The 22,314-nt window shown below is 51.4% G+C and overlaps 2 protein-coding genes across 3 annotated transcripts in view; one reads left to right on the top strand and one right to left on the bottom strand.

The window, feature by feature from the left end:
- The window catches only part of ZSWIM7 (zinc finger SWIM-type containing 7), a 32,642-nt gene extending 11,332 nt beyond the window's left edge, over window positions 1-21,310 (top strand). Inside the window, exon 5 of one of the 2 annotated variants that reach the window (XM_064677552.1) lies at window positions 14,532-21,310. In XM_064677552.1, the coding sequence (XP_064533622.1) occupies window positions 14,532-14,600 (69 nt within the window). In that variant the 3' untranslated portion in view covers window positions 14,601-21,310. Of the gene's footprint in view, window positions 1-8,106; window positions 9,751-14,531 lie in introns of those variants that run through there. The other variant, XM_064677553.1, reaches the window with a different exon arrangement.
- ADORA2B (adenosine A2b receptor) lies at window positions 420-15,251 on the bottom strand. Its single transcript, XM_064677513.1, has 2 exons — window positions 14,923-15,251; window positions 420-4,086 (listed from the first exon to the last, which is right to left on the bottom strand). Exons 1-2 carry the CDS (start codon window positions 15,249-15,251, stop codon window positions 3,393-3,395), a joined length of 1,023 nt encoding a protein of 340 aa, XP_064533583.1. The 3' UTR covers window positions 420-3,392.
- Window positions 21,311-22,314: the final 1,004 nt, after the last annotated feature.

Below are 22,314 nucleotides of genomic sequence, written 5' to 3'. Positions count from 1 at the left end.
ATCCTCAAATTAAGGAGCTGCTGTGGCTCTTTGCAGGTGGCTGCTCAGAGCAATTTCTGATCCATCACTGTCAAACCTGTACCAGGGACTAGGGCGGGGGGCCCCAGCACCTCAAGACTGATGACAGGTCTGTGCTTCTGCTGTAACACAGCATCTTTGGAAGCATCACCCTGGTTGCTGTGCTTTAAATTGATCCTTTCCAGACAAGTTGACCACCTCATGCTGGTGGGCAAGGCAAGGCATGTCAGGCACGGGGGAAGGACACTGCTGCTTCCCAATCCACACACCAGCCAGTGAGCTGGGAACCAGCTCCTTCCAGCTCTGGCTCCCTGCCCACGCCCTCCTCAAGTGCAGTGTGGCCTCGTATGAGACACCGTGTGAACGCGTCACCACGAGAAATAATGGGGCACAGGCTGAGCCAGGTTGTGTGGGTGGTAAATTAAGCATTCTGTATGTAAATAACAGTTACTGCAAATACAAAATCTGAGCAACATGAGGAAAACACATCCATCTATGTACATCAGAGCAGTGAGGAGTGACAGCTGAATGGCTTCAGCTGCACTCGCTACAGAAAGTTCCTCGGCCATTTTTACTTCACATTTTTATAGAAACCTTCAGAGCTTTTTTTATTTGGGGGGGGGGGGGGGGCAAGGGAAGTGTCCTATTTGTATTTTGCCTTGAAATGTCTTTGGCTCAGATCCACAAAGACACTTACTGTGCCTAATGACCATGGTGACCTGGGCCACAGTTAATGCCTGGCACCCCGACGGCACAGTCGGACACACTGCAGGAATCCTGGCTCATAAGAGGCAGATGAAGGTAGCAGTCGTGGATGCTGAGCTGCAGTGCAAGCTGTCACATACAACAAGTGTCCTGGGGCCTCCTCTTTTGGTTTTACAGCACTGGGAGTTTCAGTCTGTTCGTGCTGTCCAGAGTTTGGTTCGTTTTCAGCCAGCAGAAGGGAGAGATTACGTCCTTTGTTGTGAGAATAAATGTGGCTTGCATCCACTGTGCAACACTGCCAGACCTGCAGGTGAAACCCTGCTTGTTTCCAGCCGTGATTAACAGAAGGAACACGGCCAAAGATAATACAGAAGGGAAGGAATGAGCGGAGGAGAGAGTCAGACCCTGCCCAAATGGCAGGAGGTGGCTACATGTGTCAGCTGGACTGTGACCAAGGCAGATGCAGCAAAGCTGAATGGGGCTGTTAAAGGAAAAGCACTTGGGACAGTAACTTTAACTTTTCAGATTCTTCTTGGAAATGCATATATCTGAGATACTGAGCTGTAGCTAAATTTGGACATTGCATAAACATGCACAAACCCATTCAGAGCTTACTGGTGATTCACCCAGGTTTGGGGTTGGCTCTCAGGGCCGAGCTGCTACACACGGTATTGAAATCCATCACTCCCAGGGAACCATTCCCTGTGCATGGTGGGCCCTAAGTTATTCCTGCAGCTGCTGCCTGCAGGTCTTGCCAGCTGGCAGAGCAGATGCTGGGGGAACAAGATTTCATCAGATCAGCTTTTCAACTGATTTTACACCGTATTTGTCATTATATTTGCCAGAGAAGTTAAATTCTTGGGGTCTTGTCTTAACCCCCTTTTAGTGCAACACAGTTAAAAAAAATATATGATTCAAGTACAATTTTTCAGGGACAAACTGCCCATCATGCATCACAGTCTGTCCACTGGACCTGTTCTTCAGGAACTGGCTGTGTTTAAACTTCCTTCCCCGCAACCTGGCTCCAGAAGTCCTGCTCCCTCTCTCTCCCTGCATGAGTTACTGCTGAAAACCACATTTAATACCAGTCCTTGCACTCCAGCTCCTCACCAGTCGCATGGTGGTGCTGCTGGCACCGAGTGCTTCGGAGGGAGATGGAACCTTCAGGCAAGACTCCCATTTGTGAGAAGGCCACAACGTGATGGCAGGTCTGAGCTAGTCAGGAGCAGCTGCATCTCTGCACCACGATCAGCTTGTTCCTCAGAAATTACTGCACTGCTCTCTCTGCCTTTGTCTAGTTTTGGATATCACAGTTACACGTTAAATTGGTGCAGTAATTACTGAGCTGTGGTTGCAGAGAGTTATTAACCTGCAGTATAATTAAGACTGCTCTGCTGCTGAGTGGGCTTTGGACTCACTCAGAGTGAGGGCCAGGACACCTGGCCAACTACAGAGGCCAGGCTAGACAACCTGTGAGAGCTTTGCCAAAATCAGGTCACAAGCCACGGCAATCTAGCTTCTCACACACATTAGCACTTTAGCTCCCTTCCTGTCTCTTTTTGTTACTGATGCAGGTCAGCATTAGAAAAAAATAAAAATATAAAAATTACTATTAAAACAAACAAACAAAAAAGTATTCACAGCTTCTGGGGGTTACAGGGCTGCAGAGGACGCCCAGCCAGATCAAGCTTTAGGGACCAGGTGAGCTGCACATCCAGCTCTCACAGCTAAAACCTGCACTTCTGGAAGAACTGCAAGAATGGCAAGTTTTGACTTGGGAGCAAAAATCTGATTGTAGAGGTCATGTCACCAAGTCAGAGTGGCACTGACCTCAGTGACTCTGGATCAGACCAGCCAAGATCCCTGGGGCACCTCTGCCTTCTGCATTTTGACATCTGGAAACAGACCTGAAAGCAAACCTGAAGCTTTGGGCTGCACAATCCTGTAGACCAAAGTGATTTAAAGGCCATGAGACTGCTGTTCTAAAACCTTGGTCTTTTCTCAACTCTTTCAGTAAGTAGGGTTTTCATGCTGGGGCCAGAAATAGCTGGCCAGTTCTGATCTGGTTTTCCCATCCACACAGTCCCTCCCCTCAGAGCCTGGAACACAGATTCCATTTCACACCAGCAACTGGGCTAAGTAAGACTTTTTCCCATCAGAGAATACTAGCTGCATCAAACAATTGATGGAATAATTAGGGTATTACCAAAGAGCTGTCAAGTATGGACTTAGAGAACAACTCAAAAACAGACACAAAATTATTACTCCTAAATGAATCAAAATATTAAAAAATAATAATAACAATAATAATAATAATAATTAAAATAAAGATCCTATGACTTGACATGAGCAGCACAATTAGGGGAAACACTCCCAGCAGGTGAGTCTTTCCCCAGTTAATGTCCAGCCTGGAAAGGAAACACGACAGTCACCGGCACTCCCACCCTGGGGTGATGGTGGAGGGTGAGCTGCACTCAGTGTCCCCCGTCAGGTTACTCCTCCACGAGGCACTGTGTTAATTACAAAAATAAAATAAAAAAGACAGCTGCACAACTGCATAGTGGTCATCTCCGAGCACCCCCTCGGAGCCTGCCGTGACCGCTCACACGGGCACGGGGACGGGGAGCGCTGGGCACGGGCTGGGAACCCCAGGAGCAGGACCTGCGGGGTCATATGGTCACCGAGGCCATTGGGCAGTTAATGTTGGTGACAGTCAAGTGCTGGTTGTTGTCAGTGGTGCCCTTGGGAAAGTCGTCCGTCTTGCAGAGGATCTTGGAGATGATCTTGCGGAAGGTGTAGCGGAAGTCCCTGATCCTGTAGGCATAGATGATGGGATTGATGACGGAGTTGGCATGGGAGAGGATGATGGCCATATACATCACCCACTCGGGCTTGGATTTGGAGAAATCCTCGTGGAAGAGCGTGATGCAGTTCAAGATGTGCAGGGGCAGCCAGCAGAAGGCAAAAAGTCCTACAATGATGGCCAGAGACTTGGCCGCGTGCACCTCCTTCTGCAGCGTGGTCCTGGAGTTGCCCATCAGTTCAATCTGGTGCAACTGTTTGCAGGCCACCATGAATATCTTGATGTAGATCCCCAGCATGATGACAAGTGGCAGCAGCACGCAGCCGAAGAAGTTGAAGTACACCATGTAGCTCATCGTGACCACGTTCTCAAAGAGGCAGGAGATGAAGCAGCCGTGGTGCTCCGTCCCCACATCAGCCCCTGTCTCGTTGGTGGCGTTGGGACAACCACTCATGGCTTTATTCCAGCCCATAAGTGGAGTCAGTCCAATTCCAAAGGACAGGAGCCACAGCACGGCGATAAGTCCTCTCGCCCTCTTGCCAGTCACCAGGCTGTTATACCTACAGCACCCAGAGCAAAACCAGGATAGAGACATTAAATAAATGAGCACTGGTGACTTCCCTGCTGTTAAAGTCATCAGCACTTTGGCTAATGAGACAAAAGCCACACCCACACCCTCACAGGAGCCTCACCTCTGTGATCACCGGAGGGGGTAAAAAATCTCACCTGTGCTCTCCACCTCCACAAAGTGATTTGGGGGGTTGACTCATTTACTATTCCTGAGAGGCACCAGGCTCTGCCCCAGCCCACAAACAGCCTTCAATAGGAGGGAAAGGTCTTGGAGTCTTAAAAAAGGCTTTATCATTGCATGAGCCTGAACCACCAATTGCCAGGAGGGCAGGAACAGGGGAAGGCTCACTCGCTAACTGATGTCCTCTCCTGCCCTAAGCTGCCACTGCTCGCACGCCAGGACACGCTGCTGGGCTACACCAACACCTGGGCTGTCCTCGTCCAGCTGAGGCAATGCTGGTGCTCAGATCTGCACTGCAGTACCACATGTGTTGTGGAGAAGCTCTGCTGTGGCCCAGGGACAAGTTGATGCAGAGCTGAGGGGTGCAGTCACACACTGCCCCACACCTTCCCTAACCCCACAGACTGGGTGTCCTCATGGCCCCTCCAGCCCCCAAGATGCTCAGATTCACAGAGGTGGAACCTAAAGCAGCAAAATCAAGCTGGTTTGGGTGCAACCAGAGCAGATGCCAACACCAAAGCATCAGTCGGATCACTCTTTGGAGAGGGGAAGGAGCAGTGGCTGCCAGAAAGACAACATGAGAAACCCATTCCTGTCCCTTGCACAGCCAGTCAGTGTCTGCTGGCTCACACACGTCCCCTCCTTCCCACACCCTTCTCTCAGTCCTTGTTTACTCTGGCTTGGCTACCCTGCTCCTCCTTTGCTAAGAACGTTTGTTCTGATTTTCTTCCGGCCCGTGAGGCAGGGGAGGGTTTTATTCCCACAGAACCACAGCTGTGCCTGTGAATCACAACTGCAGTCGGCTCCGTGTGAGCCAAGCTCCCGCTCCTCCTGCAGATACAGAGACAGGAGGCTAAAGGGAGGGGTCTGCCAGGACATACCAGGGGGCAAAGAGGGGCTGGGGAAGCCCTTGACTCCTTCTTCAGGCACAGCCAGGGCTGGCTGGGAGGATGCAGGAGCAGCAGCCACATTTAGGCGTTACTGTAGATGTCTAAAGGGCAGGTCCAGCCACCGAGGGGCTTCTCCTGCACTTTTCTCTCATTATTACTAAGTTTCACTACTTCAGAAGATGAGAAGATATCAGATAGGGCATCAGTGAGGCCAAGCCTGTTGCTTTTGAAACTCTGTGTTAAGTTTTCAGAAACTGGAGCCGGTTCGGGGTTGCAAGGCCTGAAAACATTAAGAATTGATTCAGAGCAACTTCCCAGAAATCCAATCTCTTGGCAAAGTCTGAATCTGGAGCTACAATATTGGCCAGGCTCAATAAGTGCTGTAAAGGCACCAGGAGCTGCTGCTGTCCTGCAGCTCTGCACGTGGAAAGGGAAAACGGCAGCTCCTTGGCTTGTCTAAGCCATGCTTAGTTGATCTCTTCAGTTGTTCCTCTGCTCCATCCCAAAAACTATTGTAGTGAGACTGGAAAATGTGAAGGGACCATTGTCAGAAACAGAAACTGAGTCCAGGGTTTTGTGTTCTCAGGAACAGAAGGGAAGCCTCAGTGTGCCATGCTGAGGTCGGTGTCCACCGTGTCACTCCAGGCTGGTGACCTTCGGTGCTGCCTCTTCCTGACAACACATGACCCCAAATAAGGCTTCTTCCATCTGCTCTTCTCCTGAACTCTTCTGCAAGGATGAGTTGACTTGAAGGTTTACAAAACCCGTTAAGTAGGCACTTATTTTTCAGTGGCTGTGACAGTGGCCTGTTTATTTTAGTGCCGCTCACCATTCCTGGCACACACAGCAGAGCCAGGGGCACATTCAAGCAGGGGGCCCTCTGTGACAGGATGTAAAAATATTCTGGGCTCCCAGTCTGCAGCAGCCAGTGCTGAGCAGTGGGGAGGGCTGGAGGCCTCTCAGCACAGGGCAGAGATGGTGTTCACCTCAGTGGAGATATTCACAGTGAACAACTGCACTCCTCAGATTAGCTCCTTATTTTCACGGAATTTGCATTGCAAATTCCTCCCAGCATCTCTCCATTCAGACGATGTTGGGGACTGAGGGTGGTCACTGCTGTGGCCTCCCAGAAGGGTCTGTGCAAACCCCTGGTGGCTGAGCTGCCAGCCAGAAAAGGCCAAGGTGGGAATAGCCTGATGTTCTAGAATTGCTCACTAGTCACCTTGTTATTACCTTATACACTTATTTGGTGGGACACTGCCTGTATTGCCTTAAGTGAACAGAAGTTAAGCATGTGCTTAAAATAAAGTGCATGACTGCCACCAGATCCAGGTATGAAGAGTCTCATAAGCCACACAACAGAGCAACCCCATCATAAACCTTCATCAGCAGTGGGCAGGAGCTGTGAGACAGCTGAGCTGGGACTCAGCTCCTCCCTAAACACTATAAGCATGGTCAGACAGTGAGGAACCAACAGATCTTCACACCTCTGAATGCTCCAGCAAACCTCTCCTTCATTCTCTTTCAGGCTTAATATTATTATGTAAAATACTACTAAAGTAAATTTGCTCACCTAAGTCTGCTCAACTAATGTATAACAAATATTGAATCACCTCTGTGTTTCTGCCTAGAGGCATCAAATGCTGTTTTAATGTAAATAACAGCTGAATATTTTAAAATGATTTATTGAGATTAAATAACTTGGCAATGCATTAGTTCCTTTTACACCGCCAGGCAAAGCCTCTTTACTCACTTAATCACCATGAAGGTGCTAATTATGTCCTTGTGACAGGAAGAACTGTACCTTGGCCACCAGTGTCACAGGCACAGAAGCCCCCCTGCAGTCACCCTGGGGAGGTCACCCAAGCAGAGGCCCTGCTGCCCCTGGGCTCCATCAAGCGAGGAGTGAAAGCACCAGCCAAGGAGGAATTTGGCATTTGGGATGATGGACTTGGGGCAGAAAACAGCAACAGCCTGGAATGGGACTGTTATTCCCACATTATTTATCTCAGGGAGCAGGAATGGGGGGCTGTCCTGCCTGTCCACAGAAGGGTGAACAGATCAAAACACTGTGGTGCCACACAGCCACTCTCCTGCCCATCCTTGTCCCTGTGCCCCAGCCGGAGCAGGAGTTGCTGTGCTGCTCAAGGGCTTGGGGCTGGTTCTCCTGCTGCCAAACCCCAGAGCAGGATCAGCCTCCAGTGGGAAATTTCAGAGCTTTAACTCCCAACTCACACATGGCTTGTGCTGAGGCCACATTCCATGGGATGGGTGGGGAGACACAGGTGTGAGGGCTGTGCCAGGGATGCTGCAGTGGGTGCAGGTCCTCCCTGCACTCCCAGTGCCCAGAGCTGTGGAGGGAGCCCTGGGACTGGTGCTCCCCACTGCTCTCCCTGCCTCCCTCCCCGCTCTGCCCAGGCCTCTGGACACAGGGAGGTGAGGGGATGGAGTTGGCAGAACTCAGACCACGCAGGTGCTCTGATACGATCAGTGACAATTCATACACTTCTATTTTAAGTGTGAAGGGAAATACACAGACACCTCCATTCAAACGGGGTGAGAGCAGCTCGGCTGCCAAGCATTGTGTCCTTGTCACCTCCTCGCAGCTGTACTTTGCATCTTGCTCTTTTTTTTTTTTTTTTTTTTTTTTTTTTTTTTTTTTTGAGCTATAACAGCACGAAATAAGCTGTGCTCTGCTCCACGGGATGGAGATCACACACCAGCTGAAATCTGCTGGCAGGACGTTTCAAATGAATCGTGAATTGCACCTTGGAGAGGAGGGGGGGGGGGGGAAAGGAAAGAAAAAGCAAAAGCTGTGGAAGGAGTTGGCAGGGAGAGATGTGATTAGCGGTCACGGTATCAGCCCAGGAAGCAGGACATCTGTGTCTGTCCCGGCGCAGACAAATCACTTCCTCCCGCATCTGTCCCTATTGTCACAGGGACAGCAGCAGCACTCCCGGCCTTCCGCCGGGACGGTCCCTGTCACCACCCCGCCGGCACCCAGGTGAGCACACAGGGTTCTGTGGAGGGGCAGAACAGCCAGAACCCGGCTGTGCTTCACGCTCAGCCTGCAGGACCAGGAATGCGGGAAGGAGGAACACGGGAGAGCCAAAGCACGCTGCAAACGGCACCTGGCTGGGTAATGCGGAGGATTAATTAGGGAAAATGCAGCTCAGGCTGCTGCGAGGCGAGGAGCGGCAGGAGGGGACTCACAGCCCTGCACTTGTCGAACGCTTGACAGCACCCGCGAGGTGGGGATGTGAGTGTCGTTCTCACACTCACAGCAGCCCAGCCCCAGGGATTTGCATTCGCCACCTCAGTTACTGTCTGTAGAAGCCGCCCCCAGGCAGTTCTGGCCCCGGCAGGGTGAGAAAAGGTGACTGAAAACTGAGCTCAGACACCGGGGGTGTGAGCAGGGCGGGCTGGGGGCTGGTGCTGGGGGGCTGCCAGAGGCACACGGAGCCCGGAGCACAGGAATGAATGAGCTTTGCTGCCTGCACGTGTGCAGGGAGCAGTGTGTGATACCGGTGTGATACCAGTGTGACACTGGTCTGAAGTCAGTGTGACACCTTCATGCTGCAATAGAAGAACACGAACCCCCAGTTTTCTCTGTTTGAGAGCTGAGCTCTTCCTCAGCATCACCCTCCTCCAGGGCTCAGCAGCCCAATGTTATCTGCCTGGTGGGGCCTGGGGCTGAGAATTTTTGTCACTCCAAAACCTCCCAGGCAGTCAGACCTCAGCTGTGCAGCACCAGGCAGCTGAGTTAAAGGCAGCTGTAGGGGTGAGATGGGGACTAGGATTCAGGGCCAGGTGTTTGGGTGTGATCCCCTGCACAGAGCAGTGGTGACCACTGCCCCTCCCAGGCACCCAGTGCCCTGCTCACTCAGGCAACAGGTAAGGGTGGGGAGGTGGCAGATTTCTGCTGGATCACCCTTTCTGCAGTGAAACAGGTGACAAGCCCTTCCCAAAGGCTCCAAACTGCTGCCTTTCCATCTGCCAGCCCCAGCAAGCTGCTCCTCATCTGCCCTTGCTGCAGAGTCCTGACCAGCCTTCCCAGGGGCTGGTGGACATGGCATGGCCAGCACTGAGCTCAGCACCACCCACCCACCTCCAATGCCTTATCCCAGCTCCAGGAGCCCATCCCATCCTTTCCTCCCTGTCCCTGCACCACCAGGTTTGACAGAGCATCCAGCCCACATTCCCACTGATGTACTCCAGGTTATTTGTGGCTCCTGCCCAGGCCTGATGTCATCCATTGGATTAGAAGATAATCCACTCTTTGGCGTGTACAAATTCCCTGAGTTTCTCATCTTGGACTTCGGGGGGAGGACTGACACATCTGTAGGCACAGCTGGCGTCACTGATTCCTGGCATCTTGTGGGTCAAATACAGTAACAGGAGTCCCCAAACCCCCCACAGAGTCACCACCCGAGGGCCGGGGCAGAACACTCCTAAAACACTCAGTTTTGTGCTCTGTGCTCCTTGCTCTGACAAGCAGCAAATTTGTAAAAATCCCGAGCAGCAGCTCCATAATTAACAAAGCAAAAACTCGTAACTGCAAAATAAAACAGTTTCTGTCAAAACGTTTTGGTTTCATACATTCTTTTACGGAGAGGCCAGAAGATGTTCTGGATAAAAAGTCTGCCAGGTTGCAAAAGCTGCCTTTTTTTTTTTTTGTCTAAAAATTAACTTGTGTTTTTATAGATTGAGTTGGCCAAAATGGAAACAAGCTCCTAAACTTAAAGCTCTGGGTTCTGGCTCAGCCTGGAGACGGGTGCCCTCGGCCAACAGCCCAGAACTGAAGCTTTTGGCTGCTGCCCCCCAGCATCCCTGCAGCTCCCGGCATTCCTGCTGCTCCCGGCATTCCTGCTGCCCCCCAGCTTCTGCAGGAGCTGCATCAGGGCAGAGGTCTCAAGGACAACTCCTTTTCCTGTCAGGATTTTTGTTTTTTTTGGGAGGGAAGTGACCTCTGAGGTGCGGGGAAAAATATAAAGATCTGGGACATGCATTTTTAAGGAAACGAGGCTGCTCACAACTAAAAATAGCCGTGATTTCCCCTCTCCACTCGGTGGCCATGAGGGCACATGTGATTATTCCTGATGTTGTTATTGTGCTCCGGCTGCATCCAAAGGCCGTGGCAGCCCCTGGCTGAGCACAGCCCCCCACGTTCCGGGTGACACGAACTTCCCTAAAGCTGTGACAGCTCCGCTGCTCAGGTGAACACACCAGCCCTCCTGCCCTCGCTGAGTTTGTGGCACTTTAAGTTCATAAATCACTGATAACCTTGGCCAGGCATAGCGTTCTGATGGATGGGGAGGCAGAGCATCCCCTGCTCTGGATTCAGGATTCAGGAATCAGGGCGGATCCCCCCGCGCTGCCCGGGCGCGGGATCGGGGCTGTGCGAGCCACACACGGACGGCGGGACACGCCCGGCAGTTCAGATAGAGGGCAGTGCGAGGATTAAAGGAAATGAGGCGAGGGCAGAAGAAGGAAGAGCAGCTGCAGTTCTCTGTGTTCTGATGGCACAGCGAGTGGCAGGTGAAGACCAGGGGGATTTGCTCTCCTCCCCAGTGACTCCAGTCCTCCCACCTGCCATAAAAACCCACCGGTTTGCTTTGCTGAGGAAAAAGCCGGGAGTGGAAAGGGATCTGGGAATTCTTTGCTGGGGAACACAGAGGGAACCCCTCCTCTGCAGCAGCAGGGCGCAGTGAGGGCAGGCAGACCCCCAGCATCAGCCAACCCACCTCTGGAAAGGATGAGAAAAGAGCAGCAACAATCCAAATATAATTTGTCCCCATGAGGACAGCAGGAAGGAGCTGGATTGTTGCCTTCACCACATCAAGAGGGGCAGCAGCTCCTGTGGGAGACTGGCAGGAGCAGAGACAGACCAGGGCAGCACCATTAACAGATCCTGATCCCATTAACAGATTGTGAATCCACACATGGATTCTCTGGCTTCACGGGGGCAGCAAGGTGCAGAAAGGGAGAGGACATGGCCATGGATACCCTGTTCCAGTTCATGGCAAAGCTTCCCTGGAACATCAGTCCTTCACTCCTGCTAGGGATAAAGTTGAAGATGGGAGAGAACTAAATCCAGGGGGGAAGGACAAGCACGAGATAAGCTCAAATCACAGGGAACTGGGGATAATTTTCCCTCCACAGGTCTGAGCTGGGATGTTTGCCAGAGAGGCAGCAACAGCAGCACAACACTCACTGTCCTGCAGGAGTTACCAGCAGACAAGGGCACACACAGCGTGAGGTTGTTCAGCATTTCACTCTCCTTTTGCTCTCTAAATATACAAATACTCTTCTCCCTCCCTAATTCCTGACACATTTGTTCCAGGCACCCACCCATACCTACAGTTATTAGCCATGCCAAGGGATTTTGGTTAATGCAAATAGAAGGAAACTGTTTTATTCCACCTACAAATCTTCTTTGGCTCAGAGCTATGGGACTGTGGGGCGAAATCCAGCCCCAGAGGAAGCCAGAGAGCAAAAGCCTCGCGTCGCTCCAGTGCCAAGCGCTCTGCAGGATGGATTTGCTGCTGCTGAGAGATGCTCCATCCCCTGGCTTGGATATTCTGCTTGGAGGAAGTGCTGTGGGGGAGTGAGCTTTTGGGGGGGTCGGGCTGGCAGAGGAGAGCAGGTGCTGTGTACCTGGGCAGCACAGGGACGGGCACACACAGGCGCCAGCACTGCCAGGTTGGAAGCGCTGGAGTCCAGGAGGGTGCAGGAAGCAAGGCAGGGTCAGAGCATGTTTGAGGACCAGGAGCTGCATCCTGGTGTGATGGCCAGGGAGAAGGGACCCAGGGAAGGGCTCGGAGCTGCAGCTGCACAGAGTGGGCAGCGTGGGCGGGGGCTTCTCCACAAACAGTAAATTCATCGAAAACAAACAAACAAAACACGAGTTTCAAGGGACAGAAGGAATTCGTGGCTTCAGGTCAAATTCAGCAAATATTTTTAGCCAGAAGAGGGAGGGTTCTAAACCACCATTTTTAAATAAGATTTTTGTTCTGCAATTTCCCAGATGAGTTCCTTCCCCAGCGAGGGCGTCCCCATCTCAAAGAGCAGCACAGCCACATCAGAAGGGTTAAACAACTCAACCCAAAATCTGCCAGGTTGGTCAGGATCACTTTGTTTCACTGAAACCTCCAAACATTGTTGTTCCAGTTTGACTGAAACAATTTTCCTCTTCCCCGTGGGATTTTTTGGTTCAGCCACAGAACTGAAAAATCCATTATTAGCCTGGCTGTAATGCAAGTTCTGCTGCTCACCCCTGCCCAGCCTCTCAACAGCCTCAAACAGCTCTGAAAGAGCATTAAATAATATGGCACAGACAATTCTTAATGTCCCTGCCGAGGTTTCCATGGGGAGCTGGTGATGCTCTGGATGTGACAGGGACACTTATCTGCTCTGCAACAACCACGTTATTTATTGTAATTGCTGGATAGGGCTGGGCACAAATCATTTTCTTAAATGTTTAATGCTTCATGGACTGGTATCAGTCTCTGCACTGGCCTCCAGAGTGAGTGTTTGAATGAGAAAAACTTTTCCTGAGGTCTCCATTCTTACAAACTGATGATCAGCTTTCCCTTCCCACAGCACAAACCTCCTTCCAGAAATGCCACGTGCATCTACCTGGAGCAGGTGGTGGGACAAGTTCCTCCTCCCTCACTGCCAGCAGTACCATGGAGCATCTCAGGAGTAACAGTGCTGATGAGACAGCTCTAACCAAGCCTTGGTTGGAAAACCCTGGTGGAGAAGTGCTTTGCCTGTGTAGTTTTATAACCTCCTCTATCCTCTTTTGATCTTGGCTATACAGCTAAAAACAGCCTTTCAGTACCAGTCCCTAAATCTCCTGTTGCCAAAGCAGTGGCCTGTCCACTGCCCCATGTTCCTCACAGGGAGAACCCCCCTCCTTTGAAAGGAGTTTTGCTTGCTGGTCCCCTCTGAGAGCAATGAAATGAGCCTCAGTGCCAAGACCAAGTCTAATCCAAACTTCACACTTTACACAGCCTAGGATGGGACTGCTTGGTCTCCATTTGTGTCCAGCTAGAAAGCACTCATAGGAATAGAGATGTTTGTGCAAATGGAATAAAAGATTTGGCGTGAGATGGGGTGAGAAAGTGATGCTGGGAAAGGATCCCAAAGCAAGGCAGAACTGCCCTGGGATGAACTGCCCTCGTAGAGAGTCGAGCAAACCTGTTTGAGACCAGGACTGGGGAAAGAAAAAAGAGAGTGGAGGAAATCCTTGCCATTTTGTCAGTTGGCAAAACCACTTTCCTTCTGCAAACCCATGAACGATCCCCTCAGAGCGTTCCTGATCTGCTGCTTCCCCTCGGATCCCAGCGGAGCACAAACCCCTCTCCCAACATTTCCTCAGCTGCACAAAGTGCTTGTGGTACAGAGGCAGAGCTGTGGCCGTGCCTGACAGCTTGTGGTACAAAAATAGAGTTACAGCCGAGCCTGACAGCTTGTGGCCAGGGCTATGACTAAACAAACTTGGAAAACCCTGACCTGCTCCCACAGCTGCTGCTGTGCTGCCGCCCCCCATCCCGAGAAAGCCCCAAACTAACTAAAGGAAGAGGCACCAAAGCATTATCCGGAGCCAAGGTGGGTCTGGAAGCCCAGTCAGGTGGCTGGGAAGGTCAGAGCCAGGGTTGGGGGTGCTGGAAACAACCTGCCCTGCTCTGTGCTGGGCTGCAGATCTGCCCCCACTTACTCTACATGCCCCGGAATTTCCACACGCCGTGCTCCAGTGACACACCCAGCCACACACTTCCACTACCAGTTCTGATCATCTGCCTGGTGACTAATTCATATTTGCTCAGTGTATGGGAGGTCTCAGATGCAAAGTGCCAGAACAGGTGAAGGGGTTTTTTTTAAAGTCATTTTAAGGTGAACCCATCGCTTGTGCAAGGGAGGTGCCAGAGACGAGCGGAATTCAGGAAAGCTGCAGCTAACAGAGTTCAGCTGAGGTCCCCACACCACATCTGCCCTGCTCCCCCACAGCCTCTGCTCCTGACCAGTCCCTGGAGCCATTCTGGACTCCCCAAGGAGTCCATCAATGTCTTATTCTCAGGGAGGGACAGATGAGGCACCAAGGAGACTGAGACGAACCAACTCGGGTCACTTGTAAAGCAAAGCCGGGGTTTTGATGCACTTAAGCTTAAGGCAGCTGCTGCACCAGCTCACTGGTGGGGTGCCTGTAAGTTATATTCCATACAGTTTTCCCCATTATAATTCAATTTCCCACAAATTAGAAGGAAACCAATTAATGTCTTTGATGCTGCACTTGGATGGGAGTCTGAACTGTAAAATTCTGAGATCTGACATGTGAATCCTTTCTCTTTCCCTTTCACAGTGGGAAGTAGGAGAAAGAGTGGCTGCTCTTGTATTTAATTACCTGGGAGATGCCTGCACACCACAATAAAGGGGGCTGTATGAATACCTACATAGATGAGCTACAACTCTCCCAAATGCATCATTAAAACACTCCACAGCTCCCCCAAGAAACCACTGACCCTCCCAAGAAAAACACCCTCAAGAAACTGAGCTTCCAGGTGTATTTTGAGGTAAGAGGTGGGATACTGATCCCAGTCCTGAGGCAGCTGAGTGCAAAACCTCTGTTATTTTCATCATCACCTGTGAGCAGCAAAATTCTTGAGACTAGAAGTTCTTGAACGCTAAAACAAGGAAGATCAGACCCTGGGCTGTCAGGGAGTGGGGCTGCTGCATCCACTCCAGTCTCTTACCTCAGTGGGATCTTAATAGCCAGGTACCTGTCGATGGCCACAGCCAGCAAGCTGAAAATGGAGCTCTGTGTCAGCACCAGCACGAAGCAGGCGAAGAAGAGGCAGCTGTGGAAATCCACCTGGAACCCAATGCTGATAGTGATGGCAAAAGGGATGGCCAACAACCCCACGGCGATATCAGCCACCGCCAGGGACACCAGGAAATAGTTGGTGGCGTTCTTCAAGGTGCTGTTGATGGCCACAGCCCAGCAGACCAGGACGTTGCCAGCGATGGACAGCACGGCGATGATGAGCTCCAGCACGATGTAGGTGGTTTGCATAGTGTCCATGGCGAGAGCCGGGGCGAGGAGCAGGAGCTGCTCATGAAGGGAAGGGACTTTCCACCGGGCGCCCTCCCGCAGGTACCAACAAGCCACGGGGCAGCCAAACGCCCATCTCCGGGGCCGTGGGGGGCCGGAGGGGCGCGGCGAGCCCCGGGTCGCGGCCCCCCGCTGCCCCCACCGCCCGGCCCCCGCCCGGCATCCGCCCGCGGGGCTCCCTCAGCGCCCGCCCGCCGGGACCCGCCGCGGGGCCATCCGGGACGGGACGGGCCCGGGGACGCTGCTCCCGGGGATGGTCCTCCCGGGGATGCTCCGGCCGGGGATGGTCCTCCCGGGGATGCTCCGGCCGGGGATGCTCCGCCGCTGCCGCCGCTCCCCGCGGAAAAGCCGCTGCCGGCGGCGGCGGGGCTATTTCTGCACATGGGGCGAGCGGGGCGGGGAGTGCGCGGAGCGGAGCCATTGGCCGGGAACCCGCGGGACCGGGACGGCGCCCCCGCATCGCCCGGCCCCGGGACGGCTCCTCCGCACCCCCCGGCCCCGGTTCCGCACCCCCCGGCCCCGCACCCCATCCGGCGGTGCCGTCCCGGGGTCGTGCGTGGGCGGCTCCCCGGTGTTTTCGGGCACACTTTGATAATTTAGGAGTAAAACGCTGCGCTCGCTGTCGCCAAACACGGGGGCTCGGGTGCTGCTGCTGCGGCCGGTGGGGACAGCGCAGTTGCCACACCAAAAAAAGTCCCCATCCCCCAGCAGCGCGCTGACCCAAAGTGAGGGATTTCACAAAAATCCTGACAGCGCTCGGTCTGAGGACGGTTATCGCGCAACGGGACATTTCCTGATGTAAGAAATGGCAAAATACCACGGATTAGGAAATGCTGTTACTCACAGGGCTGCAGTGTTTGAGTTTTGGTCTAAGGAGCTTAGAAAAAATTCAAACCTGATGCAATCACCAAAGAAAAGGGTTGGCTGCACTGGTGGATCTTAGACCAACAGGGAATATGAAGATAAATATATTTTAATAACTACTTACCTTTCCATCACAGGTTTCACGCTTTATATTGTGTTTGCCATCAAAATACAGAGTAGAGGTTGAACTTCACACCAGTGCTGTAGCATCCAGCAGCACTGAAAAATTCAGGACAGAAACTGGAAAAAAATCCAAACAATTAAAGAAAATAAACTTTCCTCTAGCAAATAGAGAGTAAAGAAATTGTCACTGATTTCTTTTTCTTTTTTTTTTTTTAAGCAAAGCTGGAAACTTCCCTGTGGAAGAGAATGCTTTCTGGGGATACAAAAGCAGAGCAAAAACACATGGGAAAAATAGGGACAAAATGATTCCTATGGATGTAGTGCAAATGGAAACACTCCCATTGACTAGCAATGCTTTGGGTCAGACAGACACAAAGGGGAACTCTCAATTTATATTGAACAAAGTCATTTTTATGAAGTTGGGACATCTCAGGAGCAGAGTGTTTAAGGTTGACTAGGATGCTGAAGGAAAGTGTCTGGGGTATATTTGACTCGATGGGGACACACAGAAGGTTCCCTTTGCTCCCTTCAGATATAAGGATCTCCCTTTGCCCTCCCACCAACACCTTTGCACTTTGGATCCCCCAGCACTCTGGTGTCACAGAGAAGGACCAATTCTCATGATGGTACTAGCAGGGAAGCACATAATTCCTGTGATTCAAACCTCAGTGTCCACCTGGGACTGTGCTGAAAGAGCCTTGAGGTGAGCTCAAGGCTGCTGGCTCACAGCCCCTGTGTCAGGCTGCTCCATCAGCACTGGCTGGATCCTAAACTTGCCCACACCAGTTTGGTTTCTTTATTATTTTGGGATGAGTATAGCTTCCCCCCTGCAGAGCCTGTTATAATCACTTAAATGAGGGCAAACTACCATGGAAAAGCACTTTTTCCCCCAAAGCAATGGATTTACATCAGGGTTTTTACACACGTTGTTTTCCTAGTGCTGAAACATGTGCCAACATCCACCTTCTGCTGCTTTACAGCACCTCAGGAAGACCAGAATTAACTTTCTGCAGTGGATACACCTTATTAGAAAAAGATCTGCTTTTGTGATCATGGAAGCACTTTTTGCAGGCTGAGCCAAGGGAAATTGTGGTTTATCAAGTCAGACACGGACAGAGAAACCATTATTTCAGGTTCTGATGAATATGTTGTTTGGGCAAGGTCTCTGTGAGACAGGTAGTAAGGCACTGTGAATATGGTGGATTTTGCATTATCCAGAGATTCATGGCTCTCCAAAGCAGCAAAGCCTTTGCCAAGGTCCAGTGGTTTATTCTGGCACTAACCAGTGCAACTGAACTTACTCCCAACACAACTTCTGCAAGTGGAGCCAAGGACAAGCTCAGCTCTGTTGTACCAAACGTAGTTAAATCCTGCTGGCAGTAAGAGCAGGATGAGCCCATTTCCAGACAGAGACACCAATCCTGCCCTCCAGCTGTGCTCTCAGAGCCCTCTTCTAACACACAAGGCATCACACACCCTACCATGAAACACCAATGAACGTGCTGGCCTTGTGCAATAACCACCTGAGCGGGCACTGTGAAATCCTGCAGTTCCTGGGGCTCAGAGGATGATGAATCCACGGGTGAGAGAGGGTGCACAGTTATGTTCTGGAGTCTGTAAAGGAGCAAGGAATTCACACGACTATCGAGGTGAACACAGCCCAGAGCCTGCAGCCTGTGGAATCCATTCAAGAACTGGAGCGCAGTAACACCATGGCAGCAGGTCACTGGAGCACCGCTGGATGCTCAGATGTCAGACACAGATGAATCACCATTACTATTATTTTCCTGGATTCCGTTTTACTCCGGGGATTTGCCTCTCAGCACTCACGTAGGAAGCAGCACCAGCCCCAATCTGCTGCTTTCAAGTGCGAGGGCTAATCTGGCTCTTTTGTTCGGAGGGAAACCGATTTAAACAGATCCCACGTTCTGAATGGCGGGGCGGTGGGAGACAGGAGCAGCCCCCTGGGGTGGCCACTGCCCGTGTCTCCGTGGCTTGGCAGGAGCCCACCGGCCTCGTACGTGCCGTTCCTTCTGTCGCTGCCGTCCCGGGGGAGCGGAGCTGCCGCTTCGGAGGCCGAGCTCTTCCTGCAGCCTCTGTGATCTCTCCTGAGCGAGGCCTCTGCGCAGCCTCAGCCTCGCCGAGGACTTCCCGAGCGGCCTCTGCCTTGACACCTCCAGTGCTCTTGGCCCGGCCACAAAGAGCTGGAGAGGAGCCCCACTAACACACATCTCTCCACACACACCCAAGGAGGGGCCCGGACAGCCGCGGGGACACGGCTACAGACACAAAGAAAAGCTCCTGAGTCAGTGACAGCTGAGATGTTCTTGCTGGCCCTGCACCCAGATTTGCCATCTCAGGCACTTCTGAGACAACAGCAACCTCAACAGCTTTTGTTCCTCTCTAAGCCCATAAAGAACAAGCACTGAAGTGGGAGTGTCTCTGCTGCAAAGGGACACAGACACATCCTGGATATCAAAAATAAGGAGGGGGGAAAAAAGGTGGATGCCAGACAAAAAGTTCATCTGTATTGCTGCTACAGGCACATCCCTCATATTGGCTTTGGCAGCCCTGGGAGTGCTGCAACAGTGAGCAGAACTGGCTCTTGGGTGGTGGAGGGCATTAGCCCAGCACTTGGTGGCTTTGCAAGCAAAGCATCTGCCAACCATCCCTTCCCAGGAAGGGGCAGCTCCATCCCAAAACCACCCATGAGAGGAGACACTGGGAAATCAGGAGGGGAGAGAGAGGCCGTTCTCAGGGCTTCCTGAGCAAGCCCTGGTGTGGAGCACAGGCTGTGGCACAGTCCTATGACATGGTGTGTGCCCTTCTATGCCCAGGGGGGCTCGGAGGGTCTCTCTCTCTCTCTCCAGACCTTGCCAGCACGCCCTGGAAAAGCCTCAACACTCGTGTCTGCTCAGGAGACACTTGCAGTTACAACCTCCCTTCACTGCTTGTCCCCTCTGCAAGGACTGTGGGCTGAGGGAAGGACTAGTGGCAGAGGTGACAGCAGGGGTTGGCAAGGTGAGCAGCTGTTCTAAGACCAGCCCTGAGTGCCAGGAACAGACCTCAACCACAACGTGCTGGAGGAGCTGCCGGCCTGGCAGAGCTGGCACAGCCTCGTGAGCCACATCCCCATTCCCACTCAAGTCTTCACTAGTACTTTTCAGTTGTTTTGCAGGGCAAGACACAGCCTGTCCTGAACCTGACTCCATGAAAGGATTCCCAAGGCAGAAATACAACCTCTCGACCACGGAGCAGGTACAAAAACCCTCTTCAAAGTGGGGCTGCCCGTGACGGGCTGAGCTACACACAGTCTGCCCAAGGGAGGTGAAGGGAACAAACTTTTTTTGATAACTTGGTTATTCAAAGGCAGTGACACAAATACTCACCTCTGCCTGCTTGTTGCCCATGTGGCTGTGCTGAGCATTAGCACTTCAAAGGCTCCAGATGAGCTCTGAATGAAAAAGATGAATGGCCAAAGGTGAGGTTTGTAGCTCTATGGCTGTAGGAGTCTTGCTGGAGGAGGACACTGTGAAAGGAAAGTAGAGAGTGAAATTCCAGGGAAAGCTATTTCCATACTGGAGATTTCAGTCGGTCTGCAAAACCCTTGGAAAACAAAACAGAAAAACTACAGTAAGATCATAAACTGCAGATGACCAAACTTGGATTTTCCATATCCCCAGGGTCATTGCCAGATAATAAGAGTATATTATCCTGGAATCTTAAACTGGTGTTTAAATTATCTGCAAGAACTCATCTTGTAACAATGCAGGTGTGTGAATTCTTTATAAATGGTTTCATTAGAAAACAAAAAAGCCACCACAAGTTTGAAAAAAAAAAAAAAACCCAAACATAAACAGCGGTGGAATTAAAAAGGAAGGATTTGGGCTGAGGGGAGGCCAGGGTATGAGAACATAATTTTGAAGAAATTTTTCATTTACCTCTGTGTTTGATTTTATGTACTAACCAGCTTCTGTGATGAAAAGCCAAGTCCCTCTTCCAGCAGGATTTGTAAAGGAAAGCTGCTGCTCAAGCCCCACGGTGCTGAGCCCTCGCTGCAAGGTCTCCCAGCAAGTCCTGGGCCCAGTGTCTCCTTCACGTTGGTGAAGCTGGTCCAGCCGATTTCCCCCGAGAAATCAATAGCAAGTGTTGTGTTTCCAGGCCAACACCAGCAGGGGAAAGCCCCGGTGGAGCTGAACTGGCAGTGATGCCCTTTGCAATTCAAACAACCTCTGATCACCTCATCACTGGGTTCACAGCTGAGCTGCTTCCTGGGCAGAGCCTTCAGACAAGTTCATACCCTCAGAAAGCCAACCTGCTAAGTGCCCTCTCCACTCCCAATCAACACTCCACAGCAACGAGAAGTGATTCTGCTCCCTGCCAAACCCTGACAGCAGGGAAACGTGCTCTCACCCCGAGCCTTTAAAGCCACTCTGCTTTATGCAAAGATGTGACATTTGGAGCTCCAAATGACTGCAAAGAGAGGACTTGGACTGCTGCAACCCAACTTCTCTGAATACAGAATTATGCTCAAATTAGAAAGAAAAGCAGGATTTAATTCAAATACTTCAGCCTGCTTTCTCTGTGCAAGATGAGATCAGGATTTATAAATATCTGTTATCACTATTACTGTGATTATCTGCAGCTGTCACAGGACAGCCACAGCACGGACAGAAACCTGTGGTGTCCCAGGTCCCACCTAGAGCTCTGAAAACCACCCCTGACCTCTAACAGCCAGGCTCCTGTCACAGGCAGGGCCATGCAGGTCACTCAGGGGTTAAAGAGCAGCTTAGCTGTGGTGAAGGGAAACTGCAGAATACACACAAAAAATTCAAATCAGCCAATGCAGAGGCAGGACCAGCCTTCCTGTCCACAGGCAGCTGCCAGCAAATACTGAATTTGCACTCAAAACCTGTTGGAACCCAAATATCATTATTACACAGCCCCTATTGTATTGCTGCAGCACAGAAATGAGATTTTTGTTTGGTCCAGGCTCCATAACTACTGGCAAAAATAAACCTAGTGCTGTTAAAGCCCAAGAACTTGGTTCGTGTGGTTTCCATCCTTGCAACACTCTGTCAGAAACCCTCCTAGGTCAGTCCCTTTGAAAGCAATGCCTAATCACAGCTGAAGGGAAGCCCCTGGCCTGCACTGTCCCATGGCATATTAATTATTATTAATATTACTAACCTCTCTGCAAGCTTCAGACAGAAGTTTCCCTTCCCAGAATGGCTCTCCAGGGCCCTGGCAGTGGAATTGGTCTCCAGGGCTGAACTGTGCAGAGATTGTTTTTAATGCTTTGCTATTCAGACCCGTTGGGCTGCCTGGACTGGAACACTTGAGCAAGAGGCCACGCTCACAGCTTTCCCTGTAACTGCCCTGGATGCAGTTTTAATCTGGGCAAGGAAAATAACAGATGTTTTATAACTGAAAAAAAACAAACAGAGTCATGGTTGCAGCCTTGCTTCCCAGGAGCTTGATCCTGTTGGGAGAATGCTGGGAATGTCGTGAGGAATCACTCACCTGGAGGAGTTCCTTCGCCTCCCTGATTAGAGCATGGGAGTGCTTTGCTGGGAGAAAAAGGATGAGCTGACTAAGAAGACAAAAGTTACAGGACATCAAGGTTGAACAAGGGTTTGAACTGCTATATAGTCTATTTTTTAAGCCAAGAGAAGTGGTAACATGGACCTTTGCACAGAAGGTGTACAGCTGCCTGTGTGGAGCGGGTTAGGAAAAGCACTGGCTCCCACGTTAAGTCTCCTAATCCTGTTACTTTCTCTTTAACCAGCTTAAACTCTTGCTGTGTGGGCAAGGATGAAGCCTCAGTTATTGCTGTGTACTTAAGAAAGGGCAGCAGTTCACTTTCTGGATATATGAATAATGTTTACCCACATTGGCATTTTACAGCATCATTTTCTCCCTGCTCTGCTCAACAAACCCAGTGATTGCCCCCATTACCTGACTCTCATCTTCCCTGGGTGACATTTAGTCCAGGGTCCTGCTCCCCACAGCTTGTGTCTGTAGTTTTCCAGCACTGAATTCTGAA

The sequence above is a fragment of the Pseudopipra pipra genome, chromosome 21 (genome assembly GCF_036250125.1).
Source record: "Pseudopipra pipra isolate bDixPip1 chromosome 21, bDixPip1.hap1, whole genome shotgun sequence".
In the NCBI taxonomy this organism is placed as follows: domain Eukaryota; kingdom Metazoa; phylum Chordata; class Aves; order Passeriformes; family Pipridae; genus Pseudopipra; species Pseudopipra pipra.
The sequence above is the reverse complement of the archived record's forward strand: the minus strand, read 5'-3'. Positions and strand labels throughout refer to the sequence as shown.